The 18,151-nt window shown below is 37.7% G+C and overlaps 1 protein-coding gene across 1 annotated transcript in view; it reads left to right on the forward strand.

The window, feature by feature from the left end:
* The window catches only part of Dgkk (diacylglycerol kinase kappa), a 123,753-nt gene that overhangs the window by 62,272 nt on the left and 43,330 nt on the right, over window positions 1-18,151 (forward strand). Inside the window, exons 5-8 of the mRNA XM_085684309.2 lie at window positions 13,540-13,675; window positions 14,116-14,222; window positions 14,522-14,647; window positions 16,179-16,281. Of these exons, the coding sequence (XP_085540435.1) occupies window positions 13,540-13,675; window positions 14,116-14,222; window positions 14,522-14,647; window positions 16,179-16,281 (472 nt within the window). The remainder of the gene's footprint in view (window positions 1-13,539; window positions 13,676-14,115; window positions 14,223-14,521; window positions 14,648-16,178; window positions 16,282-18,151) is intronic.

The raw sequence follows: 18,151 nt of genomic DNA on the forward strand, positions 1-18,151 counted from the left end.
GAGTTTTGTGTAGGGTGGTAAGTATGGATCTGTTTGGCTACTTGTTCATGCAGCCATCCATTTGTTGAAGACACTATTTCCTCCAATGTTACTTTCTGGTTTCTTCATCAAAACTCAGTTGTTAATGGTTGTTTGACTAGATGTCTGGGTCTTCAATTCCATTCCATGAATCAACATGCCTGTTTTTGTAACAATACCATGTTGGTTTTGTTACTATAGCTCTATAATGAAATTTGAAATCAGAAATAATGATACCTCTAGAAGTCCTTTTATTGTTCAGGGTTGTTTTAGCTATCCAGGGTATTTTGTGTTTCCATATGGAGTTGAGAATTAGCCTATCAAGATCTATGAGGAATTGTATAGGAATTTTGATGGAGACAGCATTGAATCTGTAGATTGTTTTTGGTAGAATGACCATTTTTACTATGTTAATCTATGAGCATGGGAGACCTTCCCATCTTATATTTTCTTCAAAGACATGAAGTTTTTATCATGCAAGTCTTTAACTTTTTTAATTAGAGTTACCCCAATCTATTATTATATTATTATATATTATATATTATTTACAGGTTTATTATATATTATTTGCAGGCATATGTATATATTTTATATTATTATATATTGTATATTATTTATAGGTGTTACTTCCCTTATTTCTTTCTCAATCCATTTGTCATTTGTATATAGGAGGGCTACTGATTTTTGTGAGTTAATTTTGAATCGAGCTAATTTGCTGGAAGTTATCAACTGTGGAAGTTTTCTGGTGGAAATTTTTGGATCACTTGTGTAGACTATCATATCATCTACAAATAAAGATACTTTGGCCTTTTCCTTTCGAATTTGTGTCCCCATTATCTCCTTCAATTTTCTTATTGCTTTAGCTAAGACTTCAAGTACTATATTGGCTAGGTATGAAGAGAATGGCCAATTTTGTCTTGTTTCTGATTTAAGTGGAATTGCTTTGAGTTTCTTTCCACTTAATTTGTTGTTGGCTATGGGCTTGCTGTGAACTACCTTTATTATGTTGACAAATATCCCTTGTATCCCTAATCCCTCCTGGAACTTTTATCATGATGGACTGTTAGATTTTTCTCAAGGACCATTTCTGCATCTGATGAGATTATCATGCGTGGTTTTTTTTTGTCTTTCAGATTTTTATATGGTGGATAACATTTATATGTTGGATTATGTTATATGGTAGATTACAGGAAGCATCCCTGCATCTCTGAGATAAAGTTTGATTCATGGTTGATGATCTTTTAGATGTGTTTTACTAGTATTTTATTGAGTATTTTTGCATATATGCTCCTAAGGGATATTGGTCTATAGTTCTCTTTTTTTCTTGTGTTTATACATGATTTGCATATCAGAGTAACTGTGGTCTCATAAAGTGAATGGGCAATGTTCTGTATGTTTCTATTTTATTCAATAATTTGAAGAGTATTGGTGTTAACTATTGTTTTTTTTTTTTTTTTGAAAGCCTGGTAGAATTCTGTCTTAAAACAATTAGGCTCTGAGCTTTTTATGACTGAAAAAAATTTAATGACTTTCTATTTCATGGAGAATAATATGTTTGTTTAGATTGTCTATCTGATCCTGATTTAAGTTTGATAAATGGTATCCATCAGGAAAATTATCCATTTCTTTTAGACTTTCTAATTCAGTGGAATATAGGATTTTAAAATATGTCCTTAAAAAAACCAAAAAATATGCCCTTATAATTCTCTGGATTTCCTTGGTGTCTGTTGTTATGTCCCTCCTTTCTAATTTTGTTAGATTGTCTCACTCTGTCTTTTAGTTAGTTTGGATAAAGGTTTGTCTATCTTGCTGAATTTTCTCAAAGAATCAACCGTTTGTATCATTGATTCTTTGTATTGTTCTATTTGTTTCTATTTTATCAATTTCAGTCCTCAGTTTGATTACTTTTAGCCATCTATTCCTTTTGAGACTGATTTCTTCTTTTGTTCTAGAGTTTCCAGGCAGGCTGCTAAGTTACTAGCGTGAGACTCTCCATTGGTTTTTCTTTTCTATGTAGGTACTTAGTGCAATGTACTTGCCTCTTGGAATGACTTTCATGGTGTCCCATAAATTTGGATATGTTTTGTGCTCATTTTCATCCAATTCTAGAAAGTCTTAAATTTCTTTCTCTATTTTTGTCTTGACCCAATTTTCATTCAGTAGTGAGTTGCTCAGGTTCCACGAGATTGTAAGCCTTCTGTCGTTTCTGTTGTTGTTTATGTCCAACTTTAATCTGTGTTAGTTTGATAGGAAGCAGGCTGTTATTCAGTTTTCTTGTTTCTGATGTGACTGGCTTGGTGTCTGAGTATTTGGTCTGTTTTGGAGAAAGTTTCATGAGGCACAAAGAAGAAGGCATATTCTTTTGTGTTTGAGTGAAATGCTTTGTAAATATCTGTTAGGTCCGTTTGGTTTATAATATTAGTTAGTTTCAGCATTTCTGTTTAGTTTTTGGTTAGACGGTCTGTCTGTTCAGAGTGGGGTATCGATGTCTCCCACTCTCAGTGTGTGAGGGTCAATGTGTGATTTGAGCTGTAGTAGTGTTTCATTTACAAACTTCGGTGTCCTTGTGTTTGGTGTATAGATGATAAAAATTGAAATGTCCTCTTGGTGGATTTTTCCTTTGATGACTATGTAGTGTCCTTCTCCATCTCTTCTCATTGGTTTTGATTGGGTCTGTCTTGTCGTATTAAAATAGTTACACCAGCTTTTTTCTTAGGTTCATTTGCCTGGAACCCGCAGTAGCCACACCTGTCAGGTTCACAGAAAATTTCCTAAGAGGAAACATACTCTCCTAAAAACCAGAAAGGAAACAGACACCAAAGAACAAAACACCCACCCAGCAAAAACAAAACTGATATCAGTATCTAGAGCTGCAATCATCCCAATCTCAGATGCCTAGTCACCAGCAAAAACACAATCAGCAGAAACCCTAATACAGCAGGTCCTGAGGATTCCAATATAACTGTAAAACAATAAAAAGATCTTAAAACAGCCCATATGAGGATGATAGAGGACCTTAAATCTGGAAACAGACACACACACACGCACACACACACACGCAGAGAGAGACAGAGAGAGACAGAGAAAGAGAGACACAGAGAGAGAGAGAGAGAGAGAGAGAGAGAGAGAGAGAGAGAGAGAGAGAGAGATGCATAGAAATGAATAACACCATTCAAGACCAAAAAATGAAAATAGAATCAACAAGGAAAACCCAAACAGATGGAATTCTGGCAATGAAAGAATTTCTGAATTCAAGCAGGAACTATAGAGACAAAGTTCACCAACAGAACACAATAGATGGAAGAGGAAATCCCAGGTGTTGCAGGTGTGCTAGAAAAAAAAATACATTGGCCAAAGAAAATATTAAATCTAAAAAACTCCTGACACAAAAGGTTCAGGAAATCTGGGACACAGTGAAAAGACAAAAATCTAAGAATAATGGGAATAGAGGAAAAAGAAACCCAGCTCAGGTTCCAGAAAATATTTTCAAGAAAATTATACTAACCTAGAGAAGGAGATGCCTATAAAGGTACAAGGATACAGGACACCGAATAGTTTTCACCAGAAAAGAAAGTCCCTTCAGCATATAATAATCAAAATAATAAGCATACGTAACAAAAAAATGTTAAAAGCTGCAAGCAACATAAGCCACATAAAAATGAAGACCTATTAGAATTACACCTGATATCTCAATGGAGACTCTAAAAGCCAGAAAGATCAGGACAGATGTGTTGCAGACTCTCATAGACCACAACTGCCAGCTGACTACTATACCCAGTAAAACTTTCAATCACTATAGATGGAGAAAATAAGATATTCAGTGATAAAACCAAATTTAAGCAGTATCGAGCTACAAACCTAGCCCTACAATAGTTGCTATAAGATAAACTCCAACCTATAGACTTTACTGCTTCCAAGAAAACACAGGGAATAAATAATCTCAGACCAGACCAGTATATTAAAAGGAGAAACACACACACATACTAACATACACACCACCACCACCATTGCCGCCACCACCAACAGCAACAACAAAACAACAGGAATCAACAGTCATTGGTCATTGATACCTCTCAATATCAATGGTCTTAATTCTTCAATAAAAAGACACAGACTAACAGAATGAATACAAAACAGAATCCATCCTCCTGCTGCATGCAAAAACAAACAAACAAACAAAAAACCAAAAAACATGCCTCAACATCAGGAATAGACATTACTGCAGGACACAGGGTTGGAAAAAGATTTTCCATGCATATGGACCTAAGAAGACTATTCCGCCCCTCCCCCCCCAGCATTCTGAAGTTGTCCATAGTTCTTTGTGTATGATTGAGGCCTCTTGGGCTTGCCCATTTTGTCCTCATTACCGTGTCTACAATTCAGCTCAGATTTGACAGTCCTGGTGAGACTTTATGGGTGTAGCTTCTTCCATTCCTAGGAAACATAATCTCACAGCAAACTCCCTGTTCCTTTGCCTCTTACAAACTTTTCCCCACCTCTTGCACAATTAAGATATGTGTATGTGCATGTAACAACATTATTTTCATGAAAAGAGAAGCTATGTATTTGAAAAAAGATCAAGGAGGGGCTTGGAAGGAGGACAGAGAAAGGGAAATTGATGTAATTATATTATGATCTGAAAAAATAAAAGAAATAACTATTTTATGTTTCTTTTTAATTTTACCAAGCTGCCCGGGCTAGCCTTGAATTCATTCAGTAGCCTAGACAGACCTTAGACTTGTGATATTCCAGTCTCCAGAGAAACTAATACTAAAGCCCCATACTCCCAGTCTCAATAACTCTAACACTATATGATAGTTCTGCTTTTAATTTTTTGAGAAATCTCTATGCTGTTTTTCAAACTGGTTATGTTAATTGGCATTTTAATAAACGACTTTTCAAAACTCCCTTTGTTCAATATCTTTCCAATACTTTGTATCTCTCATTTCTTTTGATCAGGGCATTTTAACAGGAATAGGATGCTATCTTACCATGGTTTGATTTACATTTAGTGATCAGTGATACTGAGCATTTTCAATTGACCTTCACAAAAATGTCTGTTCAGATCTGCTGACCTTTTAAATGACTGTGTTTTATTTTTTATTTTATTTTTATTAGTTTCTTTTGGGAACTAAAATATAGTTACATTGTTTTCCCCTTTTCTTTCCTACCAGAAATCCTCCCTTGAACCCCACCTTGCTTCTTCTATAAATAAATAAATATATATATGAAAAAGGCATATATATATATTTGTGTGTGTGTGTATATACACATATATAGGATTATTTTCTTAATATTTTTTCTTAATATTTTTGATAGATCATTATTAGCATATAGAAACACAAATGATTCTTGGATTCTGATTTTATATCCCACAACTTTACATAACTCACCATTTTTAATGTTTTTTTCTAGTCTAAGGGCAATGAATATAGTGGGATCAGATCATCTATCTATCTATCTATCTATCTATCTATCTATCTATCTATCTATCTATCTATCTATCTACACATATCAGAAAATTTGGAGTTGCTAATTTGTATATGATTTCCAAGCTGGGTAGTTGGTATTAGATAACTAATTAGGGTTTAATCCTTGGCTAAGATTATTTCTCCTGTTCTCAGCAGTTCCTAGTTGCCTGTGGGTCTTTATTTATGGGTGGGGCCTCACAAGATTGCCCATTTCTATGTTGGCATTTCTATTGGTGCAGTTATTGTTCAGGTTTTGTTTAGGCAGCCATATTATTGAGGCATCATGGGTGAGCTTCCCTGTCCTTTCAGGGAAATGCAATCTCACAGTAGATTTTCTGATCCTTTAGCTCTTAAAAATTTTCCCCATCTTTCTACCTTCTCTTCCTGAATGTATCCTGAGCCTTGGATGTAGAAGCTGTGTTGTTAGTCTCTAGCTCTTGCAGGGCATATTGTCTGCTTGAGTAGGATAACTTCATTTGAATTATGTATATACATAGACTTACTTGTATTGTGTGTGATTTAGGTAAATTAATAGTAATACGATTCCGTATGGCTTTTTAGACCTCCTTAATGTTATTTATCCTCCTTCCTCCCTCTCCTTTTACATTAATCTCCTTCTCCCACTGCAATTAACAAACCCTCCTTTGCTCTACCTCCTCCTTCCATGTCACTCGTGTCATTTTATATTCCTCTCTAGTGGTACACTTGTTTTCTTTGCTTTTAATTGAATTTCTTACATATTTTGGGTATTATCTCCTCCTCAGATTTACAAGTATTTTCTCCCATTTTGTCCACGTTCACTCACTTGGTTTATTCTGCTATGTTGAAGCTGTAGTTTGATATCATCCCATTAGTCTATTTTTCTTTGGTTACCTGTACTTTCAAGGTCATATAAAGAAAGCTGTTGTCCAGATTCATGATGTGTCTTCTAGGTTTTAGTAATTTTATAGTTTGGGGTCTTTTATTTGTTTCTTTTACTTATTTAGACTTGACTTGATTTTTTCATATGATTGAAATTTCTAATTCTATTCCTCTGCATATTGATATACATTTTTCCATCAGCATGTGTTGAAGAAAGATGCCCTTTCTCCATATTATGTTCTAAAAAACCTTTGCCAAAAACTTGATCATAAGTGCATGGGTCTATTTTTGGGTTTCCTGTTTTATTGGTTTATATTTTTAATGCCAGTGCCATGCTGTTTTGGTTATAATCACTTTATGTTTTCAAATCAAGGAGTGTGGTGCTTCTAGCTTTGTTCTTTGTTTCAAGATTATTTTGGACTCCATACAAGCTTAAAGTAGTTTATTCCAGCTCTGTGGATGTAACGTTTGAATTTCTATAGAGATTGTATTGAGTCTATAGACTGTGTATTATTGACATTTTCATAGTATTAATTCTCTAACCCAAAAACATGTATCTTTCAATCTATTTCTGTTTCTTTGATTTAATTCACTACTGTGAAATACTTTTCACTTTATAGATCCTTTACATCTTTGGTTATATTCAGATGTAAGAACCAAACTTTAAACTCACTTCTATAAGTATGATTATTTTCTTAATATTTTTGGTAGATAGTTATTAGCATACAGAAACACAAATGATTCTTGGATTCTGCTTTTGTACCCCACAACTTTACATAACTCACCATTTTTAATGCTTTTTTCTAGTCTAAGAACAATGGATATAATAGAATCATCAGCAAATAGAGACAATTTTACATTTTCCTTTTCTATTAGAATGGTTCTTAGTTCTCTCTCTTCCCCAATTGCTCTGCTAGGACTTCCAGTACTGTGCTGAAAAGGAGTGACATTTGGCTCTCTGTTTTGTCCTTGATCATAGAGAGAAAGCTCTCTGCTCTCCACTGCTGAGAACTGCGTTATCTATGGATTCGTCATAAATGGCCTTCGCTATGTTTGGGTACACTCCTCTTGCATATAACCTGCTGAGATCTATCTAGCAGGGATGCTGTATTTTGTCAAATGCTTTTTCTGCATCTGTTGAGATGGTCCTACTAATTTATACTTGAATTTGTTAAAATAATATATATCACTTTTGTTGATTTGAATATGCTAAACTACTTTGAATCCCAGTGAGGAAAATCCCACTTGATTGTGGTTATCTAACTCGGTTTGCTGCATTTTGCTGAGGATTTTTGCATCTATCGTCATCAGAGACATTGGCCTACAAGTTAATTTATTTTTTTATAATAGTCTTTCTACTACTTTAGCATCAAGGAAATGCAAGTCTTGTAGCATGAGTTTCTGAGTATCATTCATTCTTTGATTCTATAGATGATTTTTAGAAACTTGTTTGGTATTTCTTGTGGTTCTGAGGCACAAACTCATGCTTCATGCACTCAAGGCAATAAATTTACCACTGAATTACAGCTACATCCCTTCTTTCTATTTTAAATATTTGATAGAATTAGGCAGTGATGCTCTCTGGGCCTGGGATGCTCTTTGGTGAATGGCATTTTATTATTTATTCATTTCATTACTTGTCATTGTTCCTCTCTGATTTTCTCTTATTTATGATTCAGTCTTACTAGGGTGCATATATATATATATATATATATATATATATATATATATATATATCTTGGAATTGATTCATCTGCTTCTTATTGGAGGTGATATTACTGATAAACTCTGTCTGACAAAGGCCTACTTTCTATCGCACAGGCTTTGTGCTGTCTCTTCACATGACAAAGGAAAAGGGAGAGAATTCTGAAGGTTCTTATATAGGAACTAATATTATTCATTATGGCTCCACCCTGAGAACATAGTCATTTCTCAAAGGCTCTCTAGTAATACAGCCACATTGAGAGTTGGGCTTTCAGTAGAGTGTGTGTGTGTGTGGTGGTGGTGGGGGAGGTGTTACACAACCATTCAGTCTATTGAGAGTAAGAGTCTGATTGGAGCAATGGAGTGTATATTTTAGAGATGATAAAAATCAAACACAAATACCCAACAATTAGGCCCTGAGAAGTTTAGGCCAACTAACATTTCTTAGCAATTTGTATGCCTGCTACAGTTTTGAATATGTCTTCAAATTTGATTTATTTATGTATTCTTTTTTAAAAAGAAAACAGTCTTTTTTATTTTACATATCAACCCCAGTCCACTCTCCCTCCCATCCTCCTGCTTCCCCCACCTTCTCCCCACCCCAACCCCTATCTACTCCTCAGAGAGGGTGAGGCCTCCCATGGGGAGTCAACAAAGTCTGTCACATCACTTGAGGCAGGACCAAGCCCCCACTCCCCGCACGCCCCCACGCACCTCCCTGCCCCCGTATCTAGACTAAGCAAGGTATCCTTTCATAGGGAATGGGCTCCAAAGAGCCATTTCATGCCATAGAGATAAATATTGGTTCCACTGCCAGTGGTCCCACAAATTGCCCAAGCCACACAACTGTCACCCACATTCAGAGGGCCTAGTTCAGTCTCCTGTACAGCTTCCCCAGCTGACAGTCTAGACTCAGTGAGCTCCCACAAGCTCGGGTCAACTGTTTCTGTGGGTGTCCCCATCATGGTCTTGACCCCTTTGCTCATATTATCGCTCCTCCCTCTCTTCGACTGGACTCCAGGAGCTCTGTCCAGTGCTTAGCTGTGGATCTCTGTATCTGCTTCCATCAGTTACTGTCAAATTTGATTTTTAAAAATCCATATCAGCAAATAGAAATGCCTGTAGTGACATACTATGCCAGTTCATGGCTGCTATAACAAATTACCAAAAAAACTTTGGGACTTAAAGGACACAAATTTACAAACTGGGTGTAATTTATAAATCCCTATGTTCTTATCACTTAAGAGAAGTTCAAGGTCATCCTCAGCTAACTACTAAATTTGAGGACATGAAATCCTGCTTTAAGTAAAAACAAAAAAATAGAAATGTATTCTCTTACATTGGAGAAATGTAAAACACAAAAACAAAAATGTCTTCTCTTATCTTGGAGGCCCGAAGTCCGAAATCAGAGTGTGAGTACAGCCATGTCTCTGTGACGGCCTTCGGGAGGAATCCTTTGCCCCTTCCTAGGTTTTGGTGGTTACAGGATATCCTTGGTGTTTTTGGACTTGCCACGTACTATTCCAGTCTCTGCCTGGGCCATTGCATTGGGCTTTCCTGTGTGTCTATTTTTCTTTTTTTTGTATCTTCCCAAGTTGTTCTCTCTGTGTCTGTACTCAAAATTTTCTCTTTTCTAAGAATACCAGTGAGGTACCAGAAAGACTTCTTGCATGTTCCTTTCTGTACTCTGTGTATGTTCCTTCTGGGGGCAATATTTCTCCTCTACCTGTGGGCATGTGACACCTCTAAAACAATTTATCTGCTTCTAAAATTCCGTAGTGGAAGTAGTGGAAGATAGACATTCCCATTCTGAAATGGTAAAATAGAAGAACTGAAAGGGCTGCTTATCTAAAGAAAGCTGGCGACCCAGAAAGGCGAGTTCCATTAGGCTTACAGGCCTACAGCTAATTTTCTGTGGCGCAGCGTTGTCGCCTGGCTTCACTTTTTCAGCCCACCTGAGTGGCATCTTCTCTCTGAAAAAAAAAGCAACCTCACCTTCTGGAATCTAGGAGACAACCCCACCCTCTGGAACGAAAGAGGCAATGACTTCCTCCAATAGGCCCATACTCCTATGTTGGCCAAAATAACAAACTGGAGTCTCTCACCAGCATTGCTGGCCTCCAAGTCATCAATGGAACCCATTATTCTGTTTTCCTGAAGGAACAATGCAAACCCACAGCAGGATAGCTTTCTTCAGCACTTGGCTGCTGTAGAGTCTCAGTAGTCACATAACCTTTCATCGACTCTTGTGTCTTGAGCTTCTCAGTCTATGGCAACGGTATTCTGCTGAGATCACTGATTTAAACCTAGTGTCCCATACTGAATTTTCCCAGAAAAGCTTTGTCTACCCATATCATGGATGTTGACACCAGAGTGACTATTTTGTGCTTGAAATATAAATAGGTTGAGAAGTTGCCAAATCTTCAAGGTCTGCCCACTTTTTACTTAGTAAATCTTTTATGAGTTGAACTGTAACCCTACCCCAAACTCATATGTTGAAGCTTAGCTCTAAATGTGACTGTGCTTAGAAATAAGACTTGAAGGATGTGATTAATGTCAAATGGAGCCATAAACACGGATACTAAATCCAGTAGGGCTGATGGCCTCATGAGAAAAAAAAAATCACTTTCTTTCTTCATATGCCTGTTTTAAGTAAAAGTCATGCAAGCAGATAGAGAAAGTGACCACATCCATGCCATGAAGGACGGCCTTGGGAAATATATTGGTTGACTGTTTGCTTTTGAGCTTCCCCATCTCCAAGCAGTGAGAAGATATCTTTCCATTGTTTAAGCCACCCACTCTGTATATGGAAAGCCAAATAGACTAAGAACGGTTTCCACAGCAACATATCTCTTTCCTGTTTCATTTTCTATAAGCAGCAGAAAGAAAACAGACTGTACCTTCATACTTTGCTTGAAAGTTTTGACAGCCAAAGGTTCAAGTTCATCATTTCAACACTCGGCTTTCATCTAACAGGGCAATGACATGGTTCTCTTCCACTCTAAAAAATATTGCCTTTCTGCCACTCTCCTGCATCGGAGACTGTACCAGAAGCAGTTCATATTCCTAATAGCACTCTACTCAAGGCAGCGTAGTCTTCTCAAGATCATCTGTCTCAAAATTCATAGTATTGATATACTAGACAAAGGTCACAGCAGTTTCCTATTTCTAGTGCCTGATGCAGAAACATCTGCATCTCAATTTGAAAATCTTCATTCCTTTTCCAGGATTGCTGGAACAAACAAAAACTGGGTGTGCTGAACAGCAGTTATGCCCTCATATTTCTAGCAGGTAGAGATCTGGATTTGAGTTTGTGAAAGGGTCCGAGTCTCTTTGAAGGTTCTAGAAAGAGGATCCTTCTTTGTCTCTTCCTACAGTCTGGTGATTACAGACAAACCTTAATATTTCTTGGCTGACTCTCTGCACCCACGGTCACGTGATGTTCTCTCCTGTGTGTCTGTGTACTCTATATCATCACAAGGTGTTCTCTCTGACTGCATCTCTTTTCATACTTTCTTATTCTTAGGAAGACACCAGTCCTTGAATTAAGTCCCACTTGGTTACATCTGTTAGGATAGTGTTTCCCAATCAAGTCATATTCTCAGGTACCAAAGGTTAGGACTTGAACGTATTTTGGAGGACATACAATTCAAACTACCACACATACTCATCCAGGACTGGTTGCATCAAACTTTTCTCCCAGAATAAGATAAACATGAGAGATATAAATCCCACTTCCTTAACAACTGAACCCAGGCAATGTCCATTAAATATGAATTCCATTATAGTTAATACATAATCAAGAGTTCTTCATTTCTCCTGCTTGCTCCTGTAGAGCCTTGTACAGTCTTTAAAAATGTATTGTCACCATGTTATGACTATCTGTTTGAGAATTAGTTTCCTCCAGTAGAGTGAGTTCCTTGATCTATGTGACTTACTGATCTCTGTAGCTCCAGCGCTTATTGTGTTACACAGCATATGGTCATAGGTTCCTGGTAATTTGGAGGGAAGAGAAGGAAAATGAGAGGAGGAGAGGGGCTTGTTTAGTTTTAGACAGCAGCCTTAGGAGTAGAAAGGAACTGTGAGCTCAGAGTGCCAGTGTCAAGACTCGGTGCCTTCCAGTCTGGTGTTTCTAGACCTAGGGCTTTTCAGGTGTCACTATATGACAAACTTCCCATCGCAAAGCAATTCCAAAAATTAGCTCATCAGAGTAGCTTTATCTACCAAAAAAAGTCCGCTTCAGTCCGACAGTAGTTTCCCACATAGCCAGCATACCCGTGGGGAATAGAGATCAGAAAGCATTATGTGCAGGCTATGTCTTGGATGGCTAATTCCAATAAATGGACTAAGTGCAAACTTAAGTTGGAGCCCTCAACAGCAACCCTTTTAAGGGACTATTGTCAGCTTACATCTGAGAGAATGTATTGTTCTTTCAAAATCTTACCATGTCTTTTACGCACAACCCATTATAATGACAAAAATAAAAAAAACTCTCGTGAGTCTATGTCTAAACTCTATTTTTTTTTAAAAAAAAAAGGCAGTGTAGAAATGGATATATTCATGGGAACTAGAAAAAAGAGAGGGAAGTCCTGTGAAAATAAACACAGAACAAAGTCAGGGGGTTTCAGTGCCTGTACATCCATGCAACTCAAACCATTGCTGTCACATGGCGAGGCTGTGCCTTTCCTGTAGTGGTGAATGTCAGGCTGTGATATGCAGATGCTGTGTTCACAGGCATGATAACAAAAAGGTTAAAAGGAATAGTATGAAAGAAGACAGTAAGCAGAATGTCACCATAAGGATAAGGACTGTGTCTTGTTAATGATTATATCTCAAATGCTTTGAAAAATTGCAAGCATGTAATAGTGATTCAGTAAGTATTTGTTTAATAACTTATTGGATGAATTAAAATGATTAACCAAGAAACTGCTGTAGGCAGTCAAAGCATGGATTTCAAAAGAGGAAAAAGCTCATGCAAAGAGGATTTAAAGGTCTTTTAAGTGTTGTCCAAGTAGAGTAATGTTCTGCTCACTTGGCAGCTGTATTAAGAAAGCGAAAGCCTTGCAGGTATTGCCGAGTTCTGTGTATGAGCCTTGCACCTGCCGTTCTTTGTCTGAGCATTTGGATAGCCCTCAATTTCCAGCCCACCCCTTTCTTTTGCTTTCTATTTAAAGAGAGCCAAGACCAATCAACAAATTTTGCTTGGACTAAACTAATATAGTGGCTGAGCAAGGTAAAGAAAGACCCTTGCTTCTGTCTTCAGCTCCTATTTGAAATCATTCCCATCTATTTCTTTTTCCCTTCTGAAGCCAGCAACCAAAAGAAATTAAAACAAAAAGTGGGAACTGTACCTACTGGCCCTCTCCTTCACATGCTTTGTCACCTACACTAGGGCTATATTAGCCCTAGCAGAGGAATTTGTGGTCTTCCTGAGTCCACCTCTGTGGTTAACCTCCATTTTTTTCTTCTCTTTGATCTGTTTTAGATACCTGCAGCCGAAAACAATCCTTACCTTATCGGAATGCACTACTGGTATTCCAGCCATAGTCCTCGGACACAGTTCTGCAATGTTTGTCGCGAGAGCATTCCTGCCTTATCTCGAGATGCCATCATCTGTGAAGGTATCTTTCTCTTCCTTTAAAAAGCAGAGCTCACAGGGTAGAGCTAGGCACGAAGGGTCTCCTACTGCGTTAGTATTGCAGATCCAGTCTAAGTCTTTGTGTGAAGTTAATCCCGCGGGAGGGAAAAGGAAACATGCAGGAAGGGATGTTCTCATGAGTAAAAACGGAGGGTTGGCTATAAGAAGATGGAACTATATGGTCAGAAGGATTGAAAAGTCAGAAATCCGTTCTTTCCTACTATTTTAATGTAAAATGGGTAACAGGACGCTTAGCTAGCAAAGAATCCAAAGGAACTGGTTCACATAGAAGTAGGTCTTTGGAAGTAGGTCAAAACTATATAGAAAGCTCTTGGATTCTAACCTCCAGAGAAGCTTAAGGAAGGGAATTAGAGTTCTCATTGTCACTAGACTCACACCTATTTTCTTTTCCTCCTTTCACAGTCTGCAAGGTGAAATCACACAAATTATGTGCATTGAGAGCGAGCAAAGACTGCAAGTGGAATACTTTGTCCGTAACCGATGACCTCCTTCTACCTGCTGATGAAATAGTAAGTACCAGCCATATCCTCCACAGACACCTTCTCTGACTCATTTAAAGTCATGACACACAGGGAAAGGAAGAATTCTTCCTGTCACTAGACCAGCAAAGCAGTCTCTTCCTCTTCCATAGGATCCAATGACCCAATGAATATCATTGAGTTAAACCCCAACTGCCACCTTTCATTAGTCAGTAGCGTTGAGGGCAGGTTCATGAGACTCTTAGCTCATGTTCTCCGAGAGTAGAATAATTAGCCCAGTCTTCCTTCTTTTATCACTAATTTCTGTCTTTTGCCTTTTTCCACTTTAGCAAACAATGCCCCATCAGTGGGTAGAAGGAAGCATACCTGCCGACTCTCGTTGTGCAGTATGTCACGAGAGCTGTGGTAGTCATCACAGGCTTCAAGACTTCCGCTGCCTCTGGTGTGAATCTACGGTGAGTCTCTTTTCATAGCTTTGATACTTGAAGCTTATTCTTAGAGAAGAGGTAGATTGGGGATTGTCTGGAACTATACAGGGATAAATAAGTAAATAGATAGGTAGCTCAGAGACCCTTACAACAAAATGCATTCTATAAATTCTATAGTACAGAGCCCAGTAACTTGCCTTTTGTAAATGACGGGGGAGTCTTTGAGAGAAAGATTTAAAGTGTTCATAATCTGATGCTTATTAATTGACAAAGCCATCCTGGCAATGAGAAAAGCTGAATTCTCAAATGGCAATATGAACAATTAGAAATAAATTCTGGAGTCTATCCTTAAGAAAGGATTCCTCCCTCATTCATTACTTCCTAGAAACTTATAATCTTTATTAATGGTTAATAACAATGACTAAAAAATTATCATTGCCACTGTGTAATAAATATCTTCTATTCATGATCTCAATCATTAGAACAACATTGAAATAAGCCTCATTGTGCCCATTTTACAGATGAGTAATGTGGGGGTTCAGAAAGGTAGACCCAAGGTCATATTGCCAGCAAAAATAAAGTCTTGATTAATAAATAATTCTAATAAGACCATAGTCCTAACTATAATAATACCAAGTCTTGGAAGCACTAGACCTCAACTGAGTATAATTTTTGCTCCAGTAGACATTTTGCAATATCCAGAGACATTTTTGATGGCCCAAACTGGACTGTATAGGAAGGATACAATTTGTATCTTGCAGATTCTTCAAAACTTATAATGCACAGGATAGTATCCTATAACAAGGAACTATCTAAGCCAGAAAAAAAAATCAATATTACAGAGATTGAGAGATTCTGATCTTGACTTTCTAAGGTTAGATGTTTCTCTCAAACTGAATTTTCTAAGATGAAAAGAAACTGAAGTGAGCTTCTTCCCTGAATATTATGTCCACTGGCCTCTTTTTAATTCACTTTGAATAGCCATGCCAGGCTCATGTCCCTAGAAAGTGCAGTTGTTTAGAATGTGGAGCTTGAAGAGGTTTGAAATCTAGGAAGAATGGCAGCTTGCCGGGAAGTCTGCTTTGACACTTTCCAGCTATTTGACCTTGAGTAAGACCCTTGACCTCTTTGGGCTTTCGCACATGCTCGTGCCTAAAATGAGCTCAGTGATGCTTTTCCCACCACATAAAGTTGTTCTAAAGATTGAAATATAAAAATCCTATCAGGATTAGGACTTTTGAAATACAATGAAATTTCCCATTCTGCAGGCTACCATGATTATGTCCTAAGGCTGGTGACAGTGCAGTACCTGTAGTTGGGAATCTTCAGAAAGACACCTTCGAGAGGGCCAGAGGACTACACCTTCAGGGATATTGCAGCTTCACAGCAGAATGGGGTGGGGTGGTGTTAGGTGAGTTAAGGCTTATGTAGATAGTACCAGTGTCAGAAAAGGAGACTTGAAATAGAAAGGCCCAATCTTGGGATGGAACTGAAGACTAATCAATCTTTTCTTCTTCTCTCTCCCCTTCCTTTTTCTCTTGTGCTCTTATCGTTTCAGGTGCACAGCGCCTGCCAGAGGCGGTTTTCCAAGGAATGTTCCTTTGGAAGTCGTCGCTCATCGATCGTACCGCCTACGGCGCTGAGCGACCCTCGAGGCGATGGTGAGTAGGTTGACCATTACTTCAGAAACACACTGGGGAGGGAGGGAAGGTATAAAGGCTGGGGAGGGGGGCATGAATTATTCTCCACAACTAGTAAATTATCTGGGGGAAAATGCGAATTTGTATGTGTGCATCCAAAAGCTAACCGTTAAGCCTTCAAACGTTTTAGTGATGAGTGTAGTGCTCTGGTGTATGTGTATTGTGTATGGGCATGTTCTCTGTAGACTGTCAAAATTCTTTCTGATTGTTCAAAATTAATTTCAGCTTTATTAACTTTTTGAAAAGATTCTGAAATACTACCTATTCTAGAAAATAAATCTCATAGATTTTTGATCCAGTGGTTCAAAACCCATGGAAAACCTAGGTTATATTATGTTTAAAATGGGAACTAACATCAGAATTGTTGCCAAATATGAGACTAGCATGGTTATTGCCCCAGCACTCTTCACTGATATTTTGTCACTTTCTGGTCAATAAGAATTTATTGAAAGTTATTTTCACAAGGTTCTTGAGTTCTAAATTAGACATTATACAATAAGTAATCATGATGAATTCAAGGTTTTGGTATAACACAACAACTAACAATTGGATGGTGCATATTTTAAGTAACAAAGCAATGATAGAGACACTTGGATATCAGGTAAGTGTCAGAAATGTTGACAAAAAATATGGGTGTAGACAAGCATCAGGCTATTGAATGAGCAATTTCCAGAAGTTTCTGAAGCAAGTGTAAGCATGTGCCTCATAGTACCATATAAAGAAACAAAAGCTAATTCATTCAGAGATGCATAAATATATTATTCTCAGATCTATTCAAATATTTATCTTCATAACATCACCTACTCGACAACTGAATAAAGAGGAGAAGAACTTTATCAATGAGAGATGGTTGACTAGAAAAAAAGAACAAAGAGGTTTAGGGAAAATGGAATTGATACATGAAGAATTGATACATTAATTACCTGAACAAATTCAGGCGACTCATAAAAAGTCAATCTACTTTTTTCTTGCATCATTACCATTCATTTATTTCTCCCCTTTTACTGAAAATAGATTATTTTTTATACAATCCTGATTACAGTTTCCCCTCTCTCCACTCCTCCCAGTTCCTCCTCGCCTCCCCTGCTATCCACATCCACTCCTTTTCTGTCTCTAAGAGATAACAATAAAACATAGCAAAATAAAATAGGATAAGATAAAATAGAAAAATTACATTGAGTTTGAACAAGGCAAACCAAGAGAAGGAAAAGAGTCCCAAAAGAAGGCAGAAGGAAGAGACCTACTCGTGCACACACTCAAGACTTTCATAAAAATACTAAACTGGCAGCTATAATATATACACAAAGGACCTATACACGTGTCGGGCCTGTGCTTGCTGCTTCAGTCTCTGTGAGTTCATTTGAGCTTTGCTCGTGTTGATTTAGAGGGCCTTGTTCTCCTGGTGTCCTCCATCCCTTCTGGCTCTTAAATTCTTTTTGCCTCCTCTTCTATGGGGTTCTCTAAGTCCTGATGGGAGGGATTTGATGGAGAACTCTCATTTGGAACTGTGTGTTCAAGATCTCTCTCTCTCTCTCTCTCTCTCTCTCTCTCTCTCTCTCTCTCTCTCTCTCTCCATAATATCTCGCTGAGAGTCCCTGTACTTGTTTCCATCTGCTGCAAGAGGAAGTTTCTCTGAGCATGGAATTCAGGCTACAACCTTAGGTTTTGTGCTCCTGTTTCCTTCACTATTATCTGGAGATAGTTTAGCATCCCACAAGATCATCCCAACTGTATATTAATGGGGATGGTAACTATTTGTGCCCAAGTCAAGCATGTTCTGAGGTTTCTGTCCTTGTCGAAGTTCATTGTTTATATCAACTGTGAGGTTATT

The sequence above is a fragment of the Myodes glareolus genome, chromosome X (assembly GCF_982192425.1).
Source record: "Myodes glareolus chromosome X, mMyoGla1.1, whole genome shotgun sequence".
Taxonomy (NCBI): Eukaryota; Metazoa; Chordata; class Mammalia; order Rodentia; family Cricetidae; genus Myodes; species Myodes glareolus.